This window comes from Colobus angolensis, unplaced genomic scaffold, assembly GCF_000951035.1.
Source record: "Colobus angolensis palliatus isolate OR3802 unplaced genomic scaffold, Cang.pa_1.0 Scaffold129, whole genome shotgun sequence".
Classification (NCBI taxonomy): Eukaryota; Metazoa; Chordata; class Mammalia; order Primates; family Cercopithecidae; genus Colobus; species Colobus angolensis.
Genome location: NW_012114141.1, coordinates 4,140,974 through 4,161,057, shown reverse-complemented (window position 1 = coordinate 4,161,057; position 20,084 = coordinate 4,140,974). Strand labels below are relative to the sequence as shown.

General features: G+C 44.2%; 1 protein-coding gene across 3 annotated transcripts in view; it reads left to right on the top strand.

The window, feature by feature from the left end:
- TBC1D5 (TBC1 domain family, member 5) overlaps window positions 1–18,815 on the top strand; it is a 582,411-nt gene extending 563,596 nt beyond the window's left edge. For all 3 annotated transcript variants that reach the window (XM_011933724.1, XM_011933723.1, XM_011933725.1), the window contains 3 exons: window positions 11,382–11,461; window positions 12,282–12,449; window positions 17,964–18,815. In XM_011933724.1, coding sequence (XP_011789114.1) covers window positions 11,382–11,461; window positions 12,282–12,449; window positions 17,964–18,257 — 542 coding nt within the window. In that variant the 3' untranslated portion in view covers window positions 18,258–18,815. The remainder of the gene's footprint in view (window positions 1–11,381; window positions 11,462–12,281; window positions 12,450–17,963) is intronic.
- Window positions 18,816–20,084: the final 1,269 nt, after the last annotated feature.

The following is a 20,084-nucleotide window of genomic DNA, read 5'->3' as shown; positions in this document are numbered from 1 at the left end:
AAATGACATTTGAAAAAGTGAGAAAGAAAATGTGATCACCAGACAGCTTTCTCTCTGTCGACTACACTGTGTCATGATTATTTTAAGAATTTTAAATACTGCTTTTTATTGTGGGTAGCAGAGTCCTCTATAGGAGGAAAGGATACACTTCACCTGAAGATCTTGTTAAAAATAAAGATTCTGGAGTCCGATGTTGGAGGCACGAGCCTGTATCTCAGCTACTGGGAATGCTGATGTGGGAGGGTCACTTGAGGCCAGGAGTTTGAGGGTACAGTGTGCTGGTCATCTGGCCTGTGAATAGCCACTGCCCTCCAGCCTGTGCAACATATCAAGATGACATCTCCAAAAAGGGAACCCTGACCAGCGTGGCCATGCCATAATCCTAGCGCTTTGGGAAGCCAAGGAGGGAGGATTGCTTATTGCTTTAGCTCAGGAGTTCAAGACCAGCCTAGACAACATAGTGAGACCCAGTCTCTATTTAAAAAAAAATTAAAAATTAGTTGGGCATGGTGGCACGTGTCTGTAGTCCCATCTACTCAGGAAGCTGAGCTGGGAGGATCACTTGTGCCAGGAGGTGGTGGATGCTCATGCCACTGCACTCCAGTCTAGGTGAGAGAGCAAGACCCTATCTCTAAAAAAATAAAGAGAACCTTTGTTCATTGTTGGTGGGAACATAAATTGGTACAACTACTATGGAGAACAGTTTGGAGGTTTCTCAAAAACTAAAATTTGAGCTAACTAAAAATATGATCCTGCAATTCCATTCCTGGGTATATACCCAAAAGCAACGGAAATCAGTATATTGAAGAGATACCAATACTCCCATGTTTTTTTTAGCACTGTTCGCAATAGCTAAGATTTTGAAGCAACCTAAGTGTCCATCAACAGATGAATGGATAAAGAAAATGTGGTACATAAAAAGAATGGAGCGTTAGGCCAGGCGCGGTGGCTCACGCCTGTAATACCAGCACTTCGGGAGGCTGAGGCGGGTGGATCACGAGGTCAGAAGATCGAGACCATCCTGGCTAACATGGTGAAACCCCGTCTCTACCAAAAATACAAAAAATTAGCCAGGCATGGTTGTGGGCACCTGTAGTCCCAGCTACTCAGGAGGCTGAGGCAGAATGGCATGAATCCAGGAGGTGGAGCTTTCAGTGAGCCAAGATCGCGCCACTGCACTCCAGCCTGAGCGACAGAGCAAGACTCCATCTCAAAAAAAAAAAGAGTGGAGCACTATTCAACCATAAAAAGAATGATATCCTGTCATTTGCAACAACATAAATAGAAGTGGAGATCATTATATTAAATAAGCTAGGCACAGAAAGACAGACTTTTCATGTTCTCTCTTATTTGTAGGATCTAAAAATAAAAACGATGGAACTCATGGAGATAGAGAGTAGAATGATGGTAACACAAAGGATAAACGCTTGAGGTGATGGATACCTCATTCACCCTGGAGTGATTATTATGCATTACATGCCTATATCAAAATATCTGATGTAACCCAAAAATATATACACCTACTATGTACTAGCAAAACTTTAAAAATAAAAAAAAGAATTTAAGATGCCATCTCAACAGGATTCCGATACAGTAGGTCTGATGTGGGACCTGAACTTCTCCATTTCTAACAGACTTCGAATAACTTGCTGTTACTGGCCCTTGACAGATTCTGAGCAGTAAGGAGTAAGAGAACTTAAATTATTTAGACTGGATTCAGCTAATATATTCATAAACCTGTTAACGTATTCATAACCCCATTCTTCAAGCATGTGTGCCCCTAAACTTTGTGGACAGGGAGCCCACTACCTCCCATAGCATTCTGATGTAGCCTGCAATCCTCTGAAATTCAGAAGTTCTTTTTCAGCCTCCATCACCTTGTTCTTGTTGAAGTTGTTTGCCTCTGGTTTTATCACTGGAAGACTTGCAACAATTGGTCAGCATCTTCCTTATACCAACCCTATACCTATTTAGAAAAACTTAGCAAACTACACACTACCTTATCCCTCTTCAGGCCAGGATGCCACCACTCCAGTAATGGGGCCTCAGTATAGACTGTCCAGCTTTTATCATTTTGCTTTCCATTTTCTGGTTCTTTCCCTTTTTCTTATATGCTTTTCCACAGGAGGAACCCAAATTGAATTATTTTCTTTCTTTTTTTAAAAAAAAATATATAATACCAAGTCCATCATCTTTGGTAAACTTACTCTGAATTCAAAGTGTATCAGCATTTTGGTTTTTCTCTCTTTCTCTTTTAACTGCTCTATGTAGATATTGCAAGCTATATCGAAGGGTGACCACAGTGGCCCCCAGTGGCTGCCTTGGCATTGTAGCACTCCCACGGGGGGTGGCATTCCCACTAAGGACAATCCTTACTTAGGCTCCAAGCTTTTCAGTGATGCCTTTATTCTTCTAATTCAGTAAGGAAGAGACTTTTTTGGTTAGTAATAGTCTTGTTGGATTTCTTTCTTTTTTTTATTATACTTTAAGTTCTGGGATATATGTGTAGAACATGCAGGTTTGTTACATAGGTATACACGTGCCATCGTGGTTTGCTGCACCCATCAACCCGTCATCTACTTAGGTATTTCTCCTAATGCTGTCCTTCCCCAGCCCCTCACCCCCGACAGGTACCAGTGTATGATGTTCCCCTCCCTGTGTCCATGTGCTCTCATTGTTCAACTCCCACTTATGAGTGAGAATATGCAATGTTTGGTTTTCTGTTCCTGTGTTAGTTTGCTGAGAATGATGGTTTCTAGCATAATATCTAAATAAAAGTTTGATCATTTCTAACAATTATACTTGGCAGCTTTGCTATGGAGGCAAGACTGTACTATAGAAGACCAAAATACACCAACTCACCAGCTTTCCCAGTTTGAAAGGGGCAAATGTCATTTCATTCATGGTAGAGCATTTAACACAACAATAGGATGAAGTTTATATACCTGTCACATACAATAGCAACTGCTACTAGTTCCTATGTGCCGCATTGAGTGCCAAGTACTTCACAAACAGTATCTCTAATCTCCCACTAAGTCTGCAAGTTGAGAGAGAGTATCCCTAGTGTACAGTGGAGGAAATTGTGACTCAGCGTGCCTTACATACTTGGTGGGAAAGTTACACAGCTAGGTAATAGCAGAACCAGGCAGGATTCAGTCCCAGCTGTGTCTGATCCTGCAGCTTATTTTCATCCTTTCATACCAGGCTGCCTCTCCATGTTCTCCAATCCCAACTTTCTTTAGCTAATGATCCAACAGCCACAAAACCCATCTACCTCATCATCTGTGGAAACAGACTCACTACCAATTGCTTGATAGCCCAAGGACTTTGGGGCCACTACAAGCATCTCATGCTGAGGACAAGAGCATATGAGCAGGGGGAGATGAAGCCCAAGATTTAAAGGCTGATGTTCATTGCCTTGGACCATATTTACATTCTAGCTGCAGAATGGCACTTAACTTTCACTCAGTCCTCATGTCAGCAAAACTTTTATGGCCTGAAATTCACAACATACATATTTCTCTTAAGCCCAGTTCAAAGAGTCTTATTTGACTAAATGATGTAATTTTAAGGCAGTCATACCCAAACTGCTGTTCTGTCTCATAGCTCCCAAATAAGGGCATGATGGCAAAACCCCAGATTATTTCATATTACCAAGGCATCAACTATGTTTCTGTTTTTATTTTTAGAAGTACATATTCTGGCAAAGGCATCTAACCATTACTGGAACTTAGAGACCTTTCAAGTTTAAAAATATGTGTAAAGTCTCCTTTTTTGGTTGACTCTAAAGTCATAGCCGTATCACGATTATGACAGATTTTACTGGGCGGTGTCATGCTTCCATATTACTCTCTGGTGCACAGGAGAATAATATGCCAAATAGTAGAGATCAGTAAAGATTCAGAACTCTATGCCACACTTACTCAGTTCACTTAAGATTACTATTTATTGGCCTCAAGAATTGTCTTTAGTGTAATATGCAAATTTGCCTAGTCTTACCCGTAGATTTTCCTAAGTAATGTTCCTCTCACAGTGCTGAGTTTGCGTCTTCAGCCATTCTGGCAGCTGGATGCCAAAGAGGATCCTTGATTATATTTCTGTGCAATCTTCATTTTGCTTTTTAAGAAAATTAACTTGGCTTTTAATAGACCATCAGTGAATGTTATTTCTCTTCACCTGCCCCTACCACTTCTCAATCTAAGATCTGGTTAATCATATTAGTATCTCTTAAATCTTCATCTGGGATATATCTCACCTACATTTATTCCTTAGGAGATAAAAATGAGCCCTAATGGTAGCAGGAAGGCCCTTGCCTCACATTGGTCACTTAGCCAATGACCTGCTCTCTCATGTAAAAACAGGTTCTGGCTGGGCGTGGTGGCTCTAATCCCAGCACTTTGGGAAGCCAGGGTGGGCAGATCATGAGGTCAGGAGTTTGAGACCAGCCTGACCAACATGGTGAAACCCTGTCTCTACTAAAAATACAAAAAATTAGCCAGGCATGGTGGCGCACGCCTGTAATCCCAGCTACTCAGGGGGCTGAGACAGGAGAATTGCTTGAACCCAGGAGGCGGAGGTTGCAGCGAGCTGAGATCATGCCACTGCACTCCGGCCTGGGTGACAGAGCGAGACTCCATCTCAAAAAAAAAAGGTTCTAGGGGAATGATGAAGTAGGGAGTGGTAATCTGAAATTGAGTTCAGTGTATATGTAAAAATTAAGTAAAATTTCAAGGTAGGGAGAGAGAGCAGGAGAGAATATACTTCTTCAGGAATACCTGCAGTGATGCATAGCTTCACATGAAGAAAACCAGGTTCTCCCCCAGAGTACTAGTGATTTCACAAACATTAGCAAGGAGCAGTGGGGTTTTAAAGTGATAGGAATACATTGAATAGAGCGCCGTATTTAGAACCTGAACACCTTGAGCACCATATTTAGAGCCTGGCACCTTTGGAACCAGGTAGAACAGTGCAGTTTCAGGAAGCATTCAGTGTCTGAGCCTCATCATTGAATTATTGTCCAAGAGTGAGAGAGAAAGCAAGAGGGACCCAACAACGAGGTGCTATTGGAGGAAAGACTGCTAATGGGAAGCCGACGCTTAGATGTGGTAAGTTTGAGGGGGACTTTGAAGAAAAGGCAGGACATGTCGTTATAGGGAAGATGGGAGGGACTTCTAGAAGGGGGAATGGATTTGCAAGGACAAACAAAGATACACACCATGTACTGGAGGTTGCATGATGAGTTTGATGCCTTCTCCTAGGGTTTGGACAACTATGGCACACACCCTGTGCACAGACATCCCTTTGTCAATGTTCAATAAAAGCCAGTAGTGACAAATGACAGGTCTGCCCCTCTTTCTGACTAATGGCCACCTCTTAAGCCACTGTCACACTGGGCCTGCCTCCCTTAATCCCACCTCTCTATTTTATAACAGTGAGCATAGTTCCTCTTTAGAGTCTACTACAGTCCCTTATATGAGATTGTTAAAGGTCAGGGTAACTAAATTCCTATCAGAGATGAGAAAGCCTCAAAAAACAGAATCCAGATATCTGAATATTTAAGGAATCAAAGGAGGAGGAAACATAGTAAGCAATAATAGTAATTGCAAGACAGGATGCAGAAATAGAAAACTTTGATTATCTCATCTAATCCTCCCAGCAACCTTCTGAGATGGGTATTACCCCCATCCCACTGATGGGTTTAGTGACATACAGAAGATCATATCTCAAGATCATCAAAACCCAAGCACTTTGTTACCATTGCCAGTGCTCCAAAATGCTCTCTGATAGAAATGATTGTACCATCTGTTTTGCGTATAGGTAACTGCCTGTTTCTGGCTGACCTCACTTCAGTCAGTTCCACCATGGAATAAAAGGCACTATATCTCAAGGCAATCAAGTCAGTGCCAATATCCCATCCTGTGCCTCTTCATATCTCTGGTCCCTTCGTCAGTGCCATACACATAATCAGGGAGCTCAGGAGTCTGAAAGATCTGAAATCTAATCCCAGTTCCACCACTTTCAAGTCGTGAGACCTCAAATAACAGACCTGGCATTTCTGGCCTTGGCTTCCTTTTCTGTAATATGTTGACGGTTCTCATCTAGAAGGGTTGCTGAGATAGTCAGTGAGGTAATGTGGCACATAGAAATGAAAACTACTGGGTACGGAGCTTCCATAGTGGGTTAGGTGTGGTGCTAAGCACTTGACCTGTGCTGTCTCCCTGTTTCTTCACAGTCATCCTATGAGGAGGGTGCTGTTATTACCCCTCAGGCACACGGAGGTTAAATGCCTTGCCCAGTTCCACCTCTGTTAAAGCCAGATGTTCTGCTTTTGTCCCCTTTCTACTCACCCCCTCACCACCACCAAATAAGGCTTATGTTACCTTTTGCACCAGCCATTTAAAACATTTAGTTGAAAACACTTTTATTCTAGCATTGAAAAAGTTAAGTTCTTAAGAAATTGGAAAAGTGGTTTGTTTACCATTTTCATTACCCTTAGAGATCTATTTTTGTGGCACTGACATTCCATTAAAAATAGTGGCATCACCATGGGGTTGTTAGGTGAATGAGATTTTTGTGTGTAATTTCCATAGAAGTGGTTAGTTATGTGACATTTTCCCCTTTAGTTTCAGTGCTCCAACATTTATAATACATAATACTTAAATGTGAGGAGATTATAAAGAGTATAATCTTCCTTTTACACAGAAACAAAGAGAAAGAGCCTTTATAACAAAATTTATTCTGCCTTTGGCTATGAGGAGAATTGTGTTTTACGTTGGAAATGTAAACATTTTAAGTCATGGAAAGACATCATTAAGTTTTTCTACTTTTACATGCAGATGTAACTTACTTAAAACAGTAGATTTGTGACTAGGAGGTTATATGTAAGTAGAATGCTTGTAAGTGCTACCTTATATAGGGGAACTGTTAGGGAAAGGATTTACATGGTCAGTACTCTTAGTAAAATGTAAATTCTTGTATTCAAAACATTTAACAGCCTCTGAAGGTGCCCTTTTGTTTTAATTTGGATTTACCCTGGATTTCTTAAAGTGAGCCTAGTCAGCTTAGTTGATTAAGAAAAAAGGTTTATCCCTGAAATTAAGTGAACAGTTCACTTAACCAGGGGAGACGGTCCTGGTTTTCATCAGGTCCTAAAAGGTGGTCCTTGACTCAGTCCATAAATTAAGGCTAAAGAATTGCTAGATGAGGGTATGCTGGTGGTGGTACCACAGCTCTGAGTTCTTCCCTCTTCTTGGGTGAACCCACTCTGCACTGCTTTCTGCAGCTGTCTTGCGCATCAGACCAGAGCACTGTATTCTGCATGCAGGACAAGATTAGTAGGTTGCATTGTCTTTTATTGAAGGAACTGGATGCTTTCATCCTGTGTTATAATTAGGCAGTCTGGCTGCTGTACTAGGTCCAATATTGTCTCATCTGAACTTATGGTGAGACACCTGGCACCTGTGAATGTGACCTTATTTGGAAATGGGGTCTTTATAGATATAGTTCAGTGAAGATAAGATTATACTAGATTAGGGCTCACCCTAATCCAGTGGCTGGTGTCCTTAAGAGGGGAAGTTCAATAAGAGACATACAGGGAGAATGCTGTGTGATGATGGATGCAAAGACTGGAGCAATGCATCTACAAGCTAAGGAATGCCAAGGATTGTTGACAACCATCAGAAGCTAAGTAGAGTCAAGGAGGAATTCTCTAGAACCTTTGGAGGAAGCATAGCCCTGCGAATAGCTTGATTTCAGACTTAGCCTCCAGAACTGACAGAGAATACATTTCTGTTGTTTTAGGCCACCCAGTTTGTAGTACTTTGTCATAGCAGCTCTAGAAAATGAATACAGCTGCTAATAACATAACCTCCATCCCCCTCCAAAAAATAGACAAATCAGGAGGTTACTTTTTTTTCCCACAACTAAAAGAAGCCCATAGGTAGACAGTCTAAACAGGGACAGTGGCCCCATGATGTGTTCCAGGTGCCTCCTTAAACTGTGATCCCTATCACAGCTTTTGCCTTCATCACCACTCCCCTTCTCAGCTTACCCCTGCAAGCACCACCACTTCTACTCTTGAATAGATGGATTTGTGAGAGGCTCACAGCAAAACAGGGCATGACTAGGACTTCCTGGTTCACAGGTTTTTCAGGCAATGGGGCCGAAATGATTTGGGAAGATCTTCTGCAGACACTGATACTTCTGTATTGGGATGATAAATCTATGTCCCTAAACTCACGTATGCAGAAATGGTGCTCTAAAACTTCATCCCCACCAATGATAATCAAAGGCCTTGAACTTGCCAGTTAAAGGCAACTCAGTCTCTTACAGACTAACCATTTTTTTCTGAGCAAGTGCCCACACTTAGTTTCTCTACTCTGTCTCTTCTCCCTGCCAAGATGGTGCCAGGGTTCTGGAATGGGCTCACATGTCTCTTTGGTGTTTGCGGAAGAGTCCTGAGTGTCTTCTAGGTCCTTGCCTCTAAAGAGAGCTTTGTGTTCCTGTACATTTCTGGGTTTCATTTTCCACTAGAGCCACTGACTTTCCTGTATGCCCATAGACTGTGACCTAAAGGCCGTTGGTCCTTGTTGCTGCTGGCCATGGGCCCCGCCATTACACTGGGGGCCGAAGCCAGGCAATTTGGCCACATCTTTTTGTTTTAGGATGTGTTCCACAGCAGACTATCAAAGGGGCAAGCAGGAGACAAAGGTCTGGTTAGGACAGCAGCAGAGCTTACATTGGTTTCTGCAGATTCCCCCTTTGTGTTGGCCTCTGCCCTCTGGGTATGACCTCCAGGGGCACTTTCTTTAGTTCCTTGAACCCAAGAAGCCCCCTATTCTTCCACCAAATATCCTGATGCTCCTGACTCCACTTGCTGAGCTTCCTTTGGGGCCCTGGGAGCAGTCTCCTTGCTGCCCCCACCTACCCAGTAGGAGCTGGGAAACCTGAGCCCACCTTTCAGCTCAGCAGGGACAAAATCCATTTCCATGTCCAAGCATCCAGTGCTGTGTGCCATGCTGCCTCTGCCAGCCCTCAGGCCCTCACAGCTCAACCTGAAAAGCCATAGCAGTCCTGCAAACAAAGTCATCTTTCTCAATCCTCTAAAACAGGGGTTCCCACTCCTGGGTCATGCACCAGTACTGGTCCGTGGCCTGTTAGGAACTGGACTGCACAGCAGGAGGTGAGGAGCACGTGAGCCAGCATTACCACCTGAGCTCCACCTCCTGTCACATCAGAGGCAGCATTAGATTCTGGTAGGATCACAACCCTATTGTGAACTGTGCGTGCAAGGGATCAAGGTTGTGTGCTCCTTGTGAGACTCTAGTGCCTGATGATCTGAGGTGGAACAGTTTCATCGCAAAACCATTTCCCCCACCATTTGTGGAAAAAAATGTGTTCCATGAAACCAGTCTCTGGTACCAAAAAGGTTGGGGACAACTGCTGCTCTAAAAGACCTACAGAACTGGTTCTTGTGAATTTTCTGCAGTTGCTTAGTGTTAATGTCTTGTTGAGTGGATTCTATTTTGTTTTTTTATTGAGAGAGAACAAATTGTTACAGGCTTTTAAGGAAACCAAAAACATTTGCTCTCTAATTATATCTGTCATTCCATTCCCATTCAGCTTGCTTTCTTGTTTTGGAGTAGGCCATTCTAATAGCCAAAACTACAGTCAAGTTTTCTCAATAAGTAAAAGCTGTTGCTTTTCTGCTACAGTATGTAAGAAGACTTATCACCCTGGCTTATGAATTTAGTCTTACTGAAGATTCTAATAAATTATCAGGCTGGAGGCATGTTGATGGTATCAGTCTTTGCCCTGTCCCTTACTGGAAATACTTTTTGGAAATATTTAGAATAGTAGTGTTTTGATATGCAAGCTCCAAGCGTGTTTTTTCATGTTCATTTATTAATTCATTCCATCAGTCAGTAAATACTTATCGTATACCTGTAGTGCACCAGGCATTTATTCTGGGGGCTAGAAATAAAGCTCTGAGCAAGAACACCTTGGAGTTTATATCCTGTTAGGGGGAGATTGACAGTGAATAAACCAGCAAATACATGCATCAGACAGTGACAAGTGCTTATAAATACAGTAAAACAGATGGTATGGTAGAGACTGGAGAGTCATTTAGGGGCTTCTTTAGTCTGGATGGGCAGGAAGGCTGCTCTGAGGAGACAACGCTGAAGCAGAAAGTTGAACAATAAAGAGAAGCCTGTGTGCATAGATTTGGAGCAAGAGCCCCCAGGCCAAGGGCATAGTGCACTGACCCTGCCTCTGCCAGTGCAGGGCATTGAGCAAGTGAGGAGTGGTATATTAGCCCTAGTAGTTATATGGGGCCAAGCATGGAATCCAGGAGTCCCATAGCAACTGGAACAATCTTCAGTGAGTGACTAAGAATGTAGCATGGAAGACATTATAAGTAGGGCATTTTTTTACACCACAAAGAATAAGAAAGCAGATGTTAATGGAGGGTGAACATACTCACTGTAGTGATTCTCAAATTGGTGTATCTATCAGCGTGTTTTAATTGTGCTCTCCTCCCTTCCTCCACCAACACATTCTCTTGTACATCCCCAGGAAACTAGGCTTTCCTCCCAACCCCGGCTCCTTGTGAGAATCCTGCCTCAGAATGCCACAGTTCCTGATAGAGCTGTGTGCATCCTGCAGGCAGATGAAAGCAAGGAAGGCTAAGGACCACTGAGTGTTTAACATACCGACAGGCAAGCAACTCAGTGCAGTGCTGAGCCTGATGGTCAGAAGCTGGCTTGGTGGGTTCCTCAGATCAGGTCTGGAGGAAAGACTTCTCATGTGGCGGCTAAGTCTCCTAGAGGAGACGCCACAGACATCGTCATCTAATGACAACCTGTAGTGCCATGAGTTTGGCCTCTCATTTTTACTATTATGTTGAAATGGCAACATGTTTTATGTTATAAATCCTTAAAGACAGTTTCTTTATTAATTTCAGTCACCTGGAAGGAATTGGTCTTTAGAGAGAGGTGAGGTAACATCATTGACCCATGAGGCTATGTAGGAAGCCCAGGCTGAAAAGCTTCCTCCTAGAGATTAGATGAATGGCCCAGGCTGTCGGCCACATCATGTCAGCAAGAGGTACCCAGATCTCTTGTTGGAAGCGAAGACACATCTGTCATGATGAGAGCACATGCATGGAATGTTGGAGGGGGGGCTGTGTGTACCAGGCCTGGTGCTGCCCTCTCCACTCAACGCTGCAGCTTCCCCATCTGCAGTTTGCAGAGCATCCTTTGTGGGAATAGTTGCTGTGAGATTTGGCAGAAAACTTCCCAAGCCTGTCTGAAGTTACGGTGTGGCAGCAGGTAGGTTATGCTCGGAGCATTGGTTATGAAATGTCATTCTTCTATTTTCAGTAAATATTCAAGATGTGATATTACAAGAAAATTTGGAAAAAGAAGATCAAATTCTGGTTTCCCTGGCAGGATTAAAACAGGTATGTGCATTGCTCTGACACTATTTCTTTGTGTCCCTCCTGCTGTGGGGAGGGACTCCCAGGGCATGTAGCACCATGATGTTAGAGCCAGCATCCCCCTAACCCTTATTTCTTCCCAGACAGAGCCCCCTCTGCATCTCCACCTCTTTATGCCCCCTGTTCCTTCTAATGATTATATCTGACTAGCTTGCGACCCACAGTGGTTTTCCATTTTCCACTCCTCTCCTTCCTCTTACCAAACCCATTCTATTTGTTCCTTACCCAAAGCTAGTGTGGCTAGACCAGCATCATATTCAGTCATTCCTCCATGGATTCATGAATGTCTTTGGAGCACAAGTCATAATTAGTACCTACAGCAGGCCTTAGACCCTCAAGGACCACATTGACCCAAGCCTTGAAGATCTAAATGAAACATAAATGTCAGTGAAAAAGAGTATGCTGTTTCCAGATGCCTACCTATGCTATGAACAGTCCAGCTCAGGTGGAGCCACTTTAGTGAGCAAGCTGTGCAGTGGGGGTGGGTGTGGAGGCAAATTATGCTTCCTGTTTTAAGATAGTGTTAAGTGTCTGACTCCCATATGTGACCCTGTGAGAACCTGGCTATTAAATGTCCTGACATTTTTCTTACTCACTGCTAAGCCAGCAGCTTTGATAAAATTAGATTTTTTCTCATTATTTATTTCTTATAGTAAAATACTAATATTCATACTATTAAAAATGATTGATGACAAGGCTAGTTTAAATGTCTGAGAGATTTAGCTAGCATCTGAAAACAAACTCATCCATTTTATTCATTTATTTTCTTCTTCTTTGAACATAGATCAAAGACATTCTAAAAGGTTCCCTGCGTTTTAACCAGAGCCAGCTAGAGGCCGAAGAGAACGAACAGATCACCATCGCGGACAACCACTACTGCTCCAGCGGCCAGGGCCAGGGCCGAGGCCAGGGCCAGGGCCAGAGCGATCAAATGTCTGGGGTCATTAAACAGGTACAGAAGCTCTGATGCACATGTTACATTAACTCAAAGGGAGCACATTCACGTAAGTTCCTCAAAGTTAAGAATCATATAAACCCTATCAAAGTTACTTCAAATTATCATGTGTGAAGTTCAGCTGTGGAGGTGCTGTGTAGAGCTGTGCAGCCTGTGCACTCTGTGCTGCAGGGGGTGCCATTCACAATGATACTGATGAGACAAGCGTCTCCTAGAGTCATGCGGTAAGTGCCCTACAAACCTGTATGCAGCAGTGTTGCCTGAGCCTCCTGCCATGCCCATTCTGTGGGATGGGAGAGCTGGATCTCTGTCTCAGTTGCCAGTTGCCTCTTTTCCCCTTTAGGAAGTACTGTCTACGCTTTCCTAATGCGATCTCGAGTGGATTTCACTTTACTAGAACCTTTTTGGCCAAACTTACTTTCTTGCTGCCTTCATGGGGAGGGACTTCTCATTAATGTCTGCCATCTGGGGCAGGGGTCTGTAAAGGGCTACAGAGTAAGTATTTCAGGATTTGCAGGCAACATACGGTCATCTGTGTCACATATTCATTGTTTTGTGTGTGTGTATGTGTTTGTATCTTGTTTTTGCTTTATCACAACCGTTTAAAAATATATAAACCATGCTCAGCTTGGGGGCCATGCAAAAACAGGCCACAGGCTGGATTTGGCCATAGTTTGCTGACCCCTCCTCTCAGATGTCGACATTGTATATCATTTGTTTTAACATAGAACCACAGAATTTCCCAGCTACAAAGGATCTTCCTACAGCTTCCTTATGTGCCTAGTCCTGCCTGCTCATTTGACCAGTGAGAAAATGAAGGTCAGAGAGACACACACAGGCTCTGAGGCCGGAGGCACTTAGCCTGCCAGGCATTATGTTTTCAGAAACCCTGCCCCAACCCAGTAAGCTTCAGTCCCACCATGCTGCCTTGCTGTCCATTATCCGATAAGACAAAGAGATGGTTCATTTCCCACCTATATTTTAAATCATTAATAATATTTTTTAAATCAGCTTACAAATTTTCATCTTGGAAAATGAACATTAGCAAAATATTATCTAAGTCACTTTCTCAAAAACTAGCATTCAGACACTTGTAAATTATTTACTTTTTGTGTGATTTTAAAACAGCAAAATGACATTTGAGTGGGAATGCTTTTCAGTTTTAAGGGTGCTCTTCCAGAAGAGAGACTCCGTGGGTGACTTCCTCTTGAAGCCGTATGAAATGTTCATGGAGTGCTTTGGCTCTGCATTTGTAGCCACATGAATGCGACAGCGATACTGCCAGTTTAATTTCATTCGTTTCTTCATTCGATTCTCCTTCCTTGCACAGATGTTTTATTTTTCAATAATCATTTACTTATTCAAATATTACTGAGTGTAGGCCCAGCCACAATGCATTTATAATTGAAAATTTTATTTAAAACTTTAGCATAATTTTTTAGTTGAATGTGTCAGTTTGCCAAAGGAAAAAGATATTTTAAAATCACTCATGAATTTGTTAAATTTAAAACTTAATGATTATACTTTGCAGTTGTCATCCCTGGTTTCTGTATTTGTAAGAACCTACCAGTGACCACTGGTGCCCCAGTGGACCCCGCCGTACATACCCAAGATAAGCTAGCCATGAGGTGTGTCTGTGTGAATGAAACTGCGCCCTCGTTCTGGCAGGGCCCCATCACGTGCAGCATCCAAGAGACACGGCACCTCTGCGTGTGCTTCTGAGACACAGTCAGCCCTTCCTGGGGCTGAAGACCCCACAAGTGAAAATAAAATGGCTTATCTTCTCTACCTCTTCTCTGCCATGGCCCTTCCCCGTAGCTGTTAGCAGTTTATACAAAGCCAGTACTCCTGAAAAAGGTTTTACTGAAGAAGAGAGAAACAGAGAAGCAGTGCTCTCCTCTCTCCTTCAGGGAAATCTTGAGATTTCTTGAGAGAATTCCTGAATTCAAGCAAGCAAGTCAGAAAGAAGCCAAGTGCATGGGGCCTTCCACTGTAAAGCCCAAGGATCTGGGCTAGGCTGATAAAGGCCCAGGGGGTCTACCAGGCATGAGATAGCTGCCAAGTACCCACCTTCTTCCTGCAGGAGCTAACTCATCAGTGCTTGGAGCTGGCTAGGTTTTCCTCCTCACTGCTTGTGGGAAGAGGTACAGAGGGCTATGGACAGGCTACACCCAGGAACATGCGTCCCAAGAGAGCCAAGTGGGAGTTCTGAAGGCTTCCAGGGCCTGCTGTGCCAGGAACTGGTTTTACTGTCCAAGACTATGGGATATATCCCCTGCTCTCATGAGCTCCCAGTTATGGAGGGCCAGGGCCTAGGGGAGCAGTGCTAGGCAGGTTCTTGACGCATTGGAGATGTAAGCACCACATGTTGGGTTTGTAATGGGTTGTGTCATAGCACATTCTTAACTTAGGGATGGGTTTTCGTTGCTTTCTTGGTTAATCAGTAAATAATGTCTAAAAGACAGTGCAGAAGGACCAGGCTCCCCTGCCTAGTGACACATGGCTTATGGTCCTCCTGGCGATGCCCTTCCTCAAAAGCAACTGTGAAAGTGTTCTTCCTTTGTGGGAATTCACATGCCCTGCTCCTCACTGTAAGGTTGGTGTGATATGGCTCAAAGTGTTCTTTCTGTTTGGTTTGCAAATCTTACCTCCAGCTCTGAAAACAGCAGTCTTGTGAAATTGTGTTCTATAGAGTGAGAAGAGCTACACGCTCTCCCTGCCTTCTCAGCATCTATCCTCACACATTCCTTTGGGAAGTATTTGATGAACTAACTCAAATCAACTACAGTAGAAGGCAGACTTTGTGGGACCCTGGGTCCATTAGTCAGCCAGCGCATCACTTGCCCTTTTGGTACTTGGGTCCCCTGTTTTAATCCACATATTGTCCACTATTACAGCCACCAGCCACATAGCTATTTAAATTTAAATGCACTGAATTTCAATAGAATTAAAAATTCAGTTCCTCAGTCACACTAGCCACTTTTCAAGTGTTTGGTATCCACCTGTGGCTAGGGGCTGCTGTATTGAGTAGCACAGATAGAGAACATTTCCATCATCATGGAAAATGTCTGTTGAACAGTGCTGGTCTATAGTTGGGCTCACCTGCTTCTACAACCATCCTAAACTCAAGCTATGAAATGGGGTAGGACTGGGAAGATGGCAGAAAGTAGGTAAGAGGGATATGTGTTGTGATGATCCTGGCTAGTTTTAGGCAGGACTGACAGGTTGAAAACTCTTCTAATTGTGTAAGACTTACCCATATCTGGTAAAAAGAGAGGATTGACCTAGGGATTTACAACACTTCTGTAAATGTTATAAATGGCACCAGATAGCAGTTAAGGCTGCTAGAGAAGTCCATAAAGAAGTCAGCTCTGCATCTAGAAAAAAATTATAGGCGGGAGTCCAGAAGAGTGGGGTCTTTTTTTCTGCCTTGTGACATTGGCCAAGCTACCAGGTCTCCTATTTGGGCTTGTTTGCTTGATCTGTAATGCAAAGGGGCAAGGAGGGGGGGACAATAAAAGAAAATGCCTGCTAAGGACCTGTCAGCTCTTAACTTGCTTTGTCTATGAAAGCAGCCTGTGACCTTCATCTAGGAATTGGGGGAAGGATGCCGAATAACTAGAGTAATGGTAGAAACTATCTTTTAGTCATGGGCTTTGAAAAGTATTTCTCCACTTCAGAATCTTACTGACATCTTTACTGTAAGCTAAAGGAGAATAAGTGATCTCAGCATCTCTGAAGCAGAGGCACCACTCTAAAAACTAGGCCCTGCTAAACATGCTCTTCTATTTTCAACCTAGGATAAGCTCCACCAAGTAGCATTCCAGCCCTGTGTTGTGGTGAGAGGTCAAGATTTTCACAGTTTACAGTGCAGGACAACTGTCCTATGAACAAAGTGTCTACACTCTGGAAGAAGTCAAACCCAAGGGCCTCTGTTGATTCCCCAGCAGCTTTCAGTGCACTCCCCAAAGGCAGCACGGCTCGCACCAGGTGCACCTTATATAGAGACAGTCATGGGGAAGAGAGTTGACTTCTTTTCCTCCAACTCAGAAAAAAAGACAGTCCTTCTCTACCAAACAGCTCCAGTGCCATTTGAGATCACATGCCCTGCTACCAGACTACCGTGTGCTACGTTTTTCTTCGCTTGTGTAGGAGTTAATGTGTTGATAGAATGTTAGCAGCTTTAGAACCTGAGATGAAGAACCTCAAGGCCTATTGCAGTTCTGTGATCTTAAAGGCCAATTTTGTTTATGTTCTCCAACTGAATATCCTAAAGGTTGGTGAATCATTAGAGGTGGAAGGTTCCCCAGCCGTTATTTAGCCACTCGCCCCCTACATCACTGAGGAGGACGTGAGATTTAGAGAGGGGCCTGTCAGTCAGGGCTCAAGGCCAGATTTCCCTGAGAGCTGTTGCTCACTCCCCTTCTTGGCTCTGCACAGAGCCCACAGATGGCCGAGGCCATGCCAGTCTGGAGGCCCAAGGACTCAGGAGACACTTCCAGTCAGGGGTCTCCATATATCTCATTAGACTGGAGACCCCAGCCCGAGACTCCCCCCATGCAGTGGGGAGGGTAGGCCGGCAGGGTGAGGGAGGCAGGTGTGGGCACTACATCACCTTACAGCACCACTGGGTGAGGTGTTCTTTCTGCCAGGCTGGCACTGGATGTCCTTGGTCAAACTATGGCTTTGCTGACCCAAAACCTTTACCTGTGTTCGTGGATGTTAACTTTATGAAGTTAAAAAATAAAAAGCTACTCATAATTGCTTAGAAAGAAAAGAAAATAATTGTTGAGTAAAGCAATTCTATCTCTATACTTTTTGCCATTATACTTTGCAATTGCCATTCTCGGTTTTCCCATTCATAAAACCTAGTGGTTACCAGCATTGCTCCAGGAGACCCCCATGTGCATAGCCAAGATGAGCTAGCAGTGAGAGCTATATGAGATGGAATACATGAGGCCTTCTGAAAGCCATCCTTCTAGCCAGTAATAAAATCACTCCAGATCCGGCAGCTCACATTAGGGAGCCAGCAGCTGCCCATGTCATCTCACTCTATCATGACAACACATTAGGAGGAAGACACTTGTCTTTATCCCTGTTTCACAGATGAAAGTTAAAGTTCAAGAAGGATTGGTGATTTGTGTGGCAGGGTCCCACATGAGGCTGGTAGGGATTTTGCCTGCAACCTATTGGCCAGCTCCTGAACCTGGGCTCTCCCCAGCAGCACAGGCACTGCCTCCATCTGAAGCTTGTCAAACAGGAGCTTTACTTTGTTCCCCCAGGGAAGCCAGCATTTGGCTTTGGAGGGGCTTACAAGATGCTGCTGGCAGCGCACCACTGGTAAATGCGTGGGCTTCAGGGCAGCAGGTCAAACACTGCGTCTTTCAAGATCGAATGTAGGCTGAGGTGGCCTAGCTTTCCACAGCGCGTCCCCCAGTTCACAGGGCCTTCCACTCAGTTCTTTGCCGGTTTCTTCTTTCATCCACCTGTACTTCTGACTGCACTTCACAGGCCTCTTCAGAAACACCAGGGTGCACCGATAGAGGGAGTTCCGATGACTTCATCCTGATTTCCAAAGAAGATGATGGGAGCAGTGCCAGGGGCTCCTTCTCTGGCCAGGCCCAGCCTCTTCGCACCCTCAGAAGCTCCTCTGGGAAAAGCCAGGCCCCAGCCTGCTCACCACTGGTGTTCTCAGATCCGCTGATGGGCCCAGCCTCAGCTTCCTCCAGCAACCCCAGCTCCAGCCCTGATGACGACAGTAGCAAGGACTCTGGCTTCACCATTGTGAGTCCCCTGGACATCTGACCACAGTGCCCAGTCCTGCCCCACAGGGATCCAGCCACCCTTTAGTGGCTCCAAGGCCAGACTGAGGCTCGCCCAGTGGAGACCCTTCTGAAACCACTCCTTCCTTCCCGGCATGCATTTGGCATTGGTCCAGCCCTTTGAAACCCTTTAGAGAGAAGCATATATGGCCACAAAGCACACAGGCTTAGGTTTGCCAAATGCAGACAGGGCTTTCTGGGCCCTTACCTAACCCCTACCCGACTCTTGCTCTGAGTTAGAGCTGAGTTACATACCCAGTATCACACTCACAGTTAGAAAAGTAGAAACACTTTTCCTCTGTCCCTTCTTCCCAGCCAAGAATGTGTGGCAACTCCATCAGTTATACTTAGAAGGAGGAGAAATAGTTATTTTCCTATCTTCTGTCCCTCAAAGCATCAGACATAGGAAAACTGGTTTATACCAAGAAAGCTTCCTCTGTGGACATCTGTCTCAGCCTACTTTATTCCTGCATTGGGAAGCCATATTGCAGATCTAAATGCGATAGAATGAGCTAGAACTAGTGGATTCCAGGGCTGGGGGGAAAAAAACAAACTCATTACTGACCTCTCAAAGTTATAATGATCTCTGCAAACAGGGTCTAAACTTAGGAATCATATTTAGGTATGATGTAGCATTAGATTTTTTTTTTTTTTTATGTATTAAAGAATGCATCTCCAATCCTTAGGCCATCAATGTCTCTCCTTAAACAATTGTATTTCACCTTTTAGAATCTTTCATAGCCAGAAAACAAGGTTACCATAAGCCAGTTTTTGCTGCACTGATTTCAAAAGATATAAGAATATTACTATCCTTCAGATGGAAAATGTGACCTTGACTTTACGGATAAACATCTTTCAGACAGTTTTCTAGTCAAGTTTCTCTGGTTTCAGAGCTGTATATATACCTGTCAACTGAGGAGTAAAGGGAAAAACCCAAGTTCGTTCCCACCCAAAGTCAGAATTCCTCATTGGCCTTAAAGTAGCAGTCATAAGACTTAGAGAATTGGACCTAGAGTCCCTTCTGTGGGGAATAAGGGTACCTCGAGAACATTCCAGATGCCAAGAGGATGCAGGATTTCTGCACAACCCCTTCCCTTCTTGGAAGTCGAATGTAGGAACTGCAGGGCCTGTGCTCATCTGTGAACCCTGCATCCTGGGCACCACTGCCAGGACCGGGTCTGACGTGCCAGTGCCTTCCTGGCTCAGCACAGAGACTCTCCCCCCTGTCAGTCAGCACCTTAGGAAACCATGATGGGCACAGAGCATCACATGAGTTGTTTCTCTCTTTAAAGAAGATTCCCTGGAAAGGATGCTTTTCCTCTCCTTTGCCTGCGCAGGAATTTAACAGGAATGGGTGAGGATGGCAGAGGGACACAGTGCCTGTCTCGCGCCATCAGGGAGAGCAGCCACACCAGGGATGACTGACTCTTTGAGCCTGGCCTCAGAGGATGGCGAGGCAGCTGGGCAGTGGAGGCCTTCATGGTAACAAATGAAAGCTCAGTATAGAGGAACAGATACTGTTTACTTCCCCCCTACTGCTCACCTTACATATCTGTATAGACAAATGTGATAATGACATGATTTCCCACCTGCCCTCCAAGAAAATGGTGACTCACTCTCAAGTCAGCTACTGCAGAGAGGGTTCTCATTAGCTTTGCAGTTTGCTCTTAAACTCTAGCAGGGAAATCTCCTCTTACCACATCGGCATGTAAGGTGAATAATAACTCTGGTTTTGCCAGACAACAGGTTGTCTGGCCTTCAACCACTGGGCAGTTGCCTGGCAGGTGCACACAGTGGCTCCCTGGCTTCT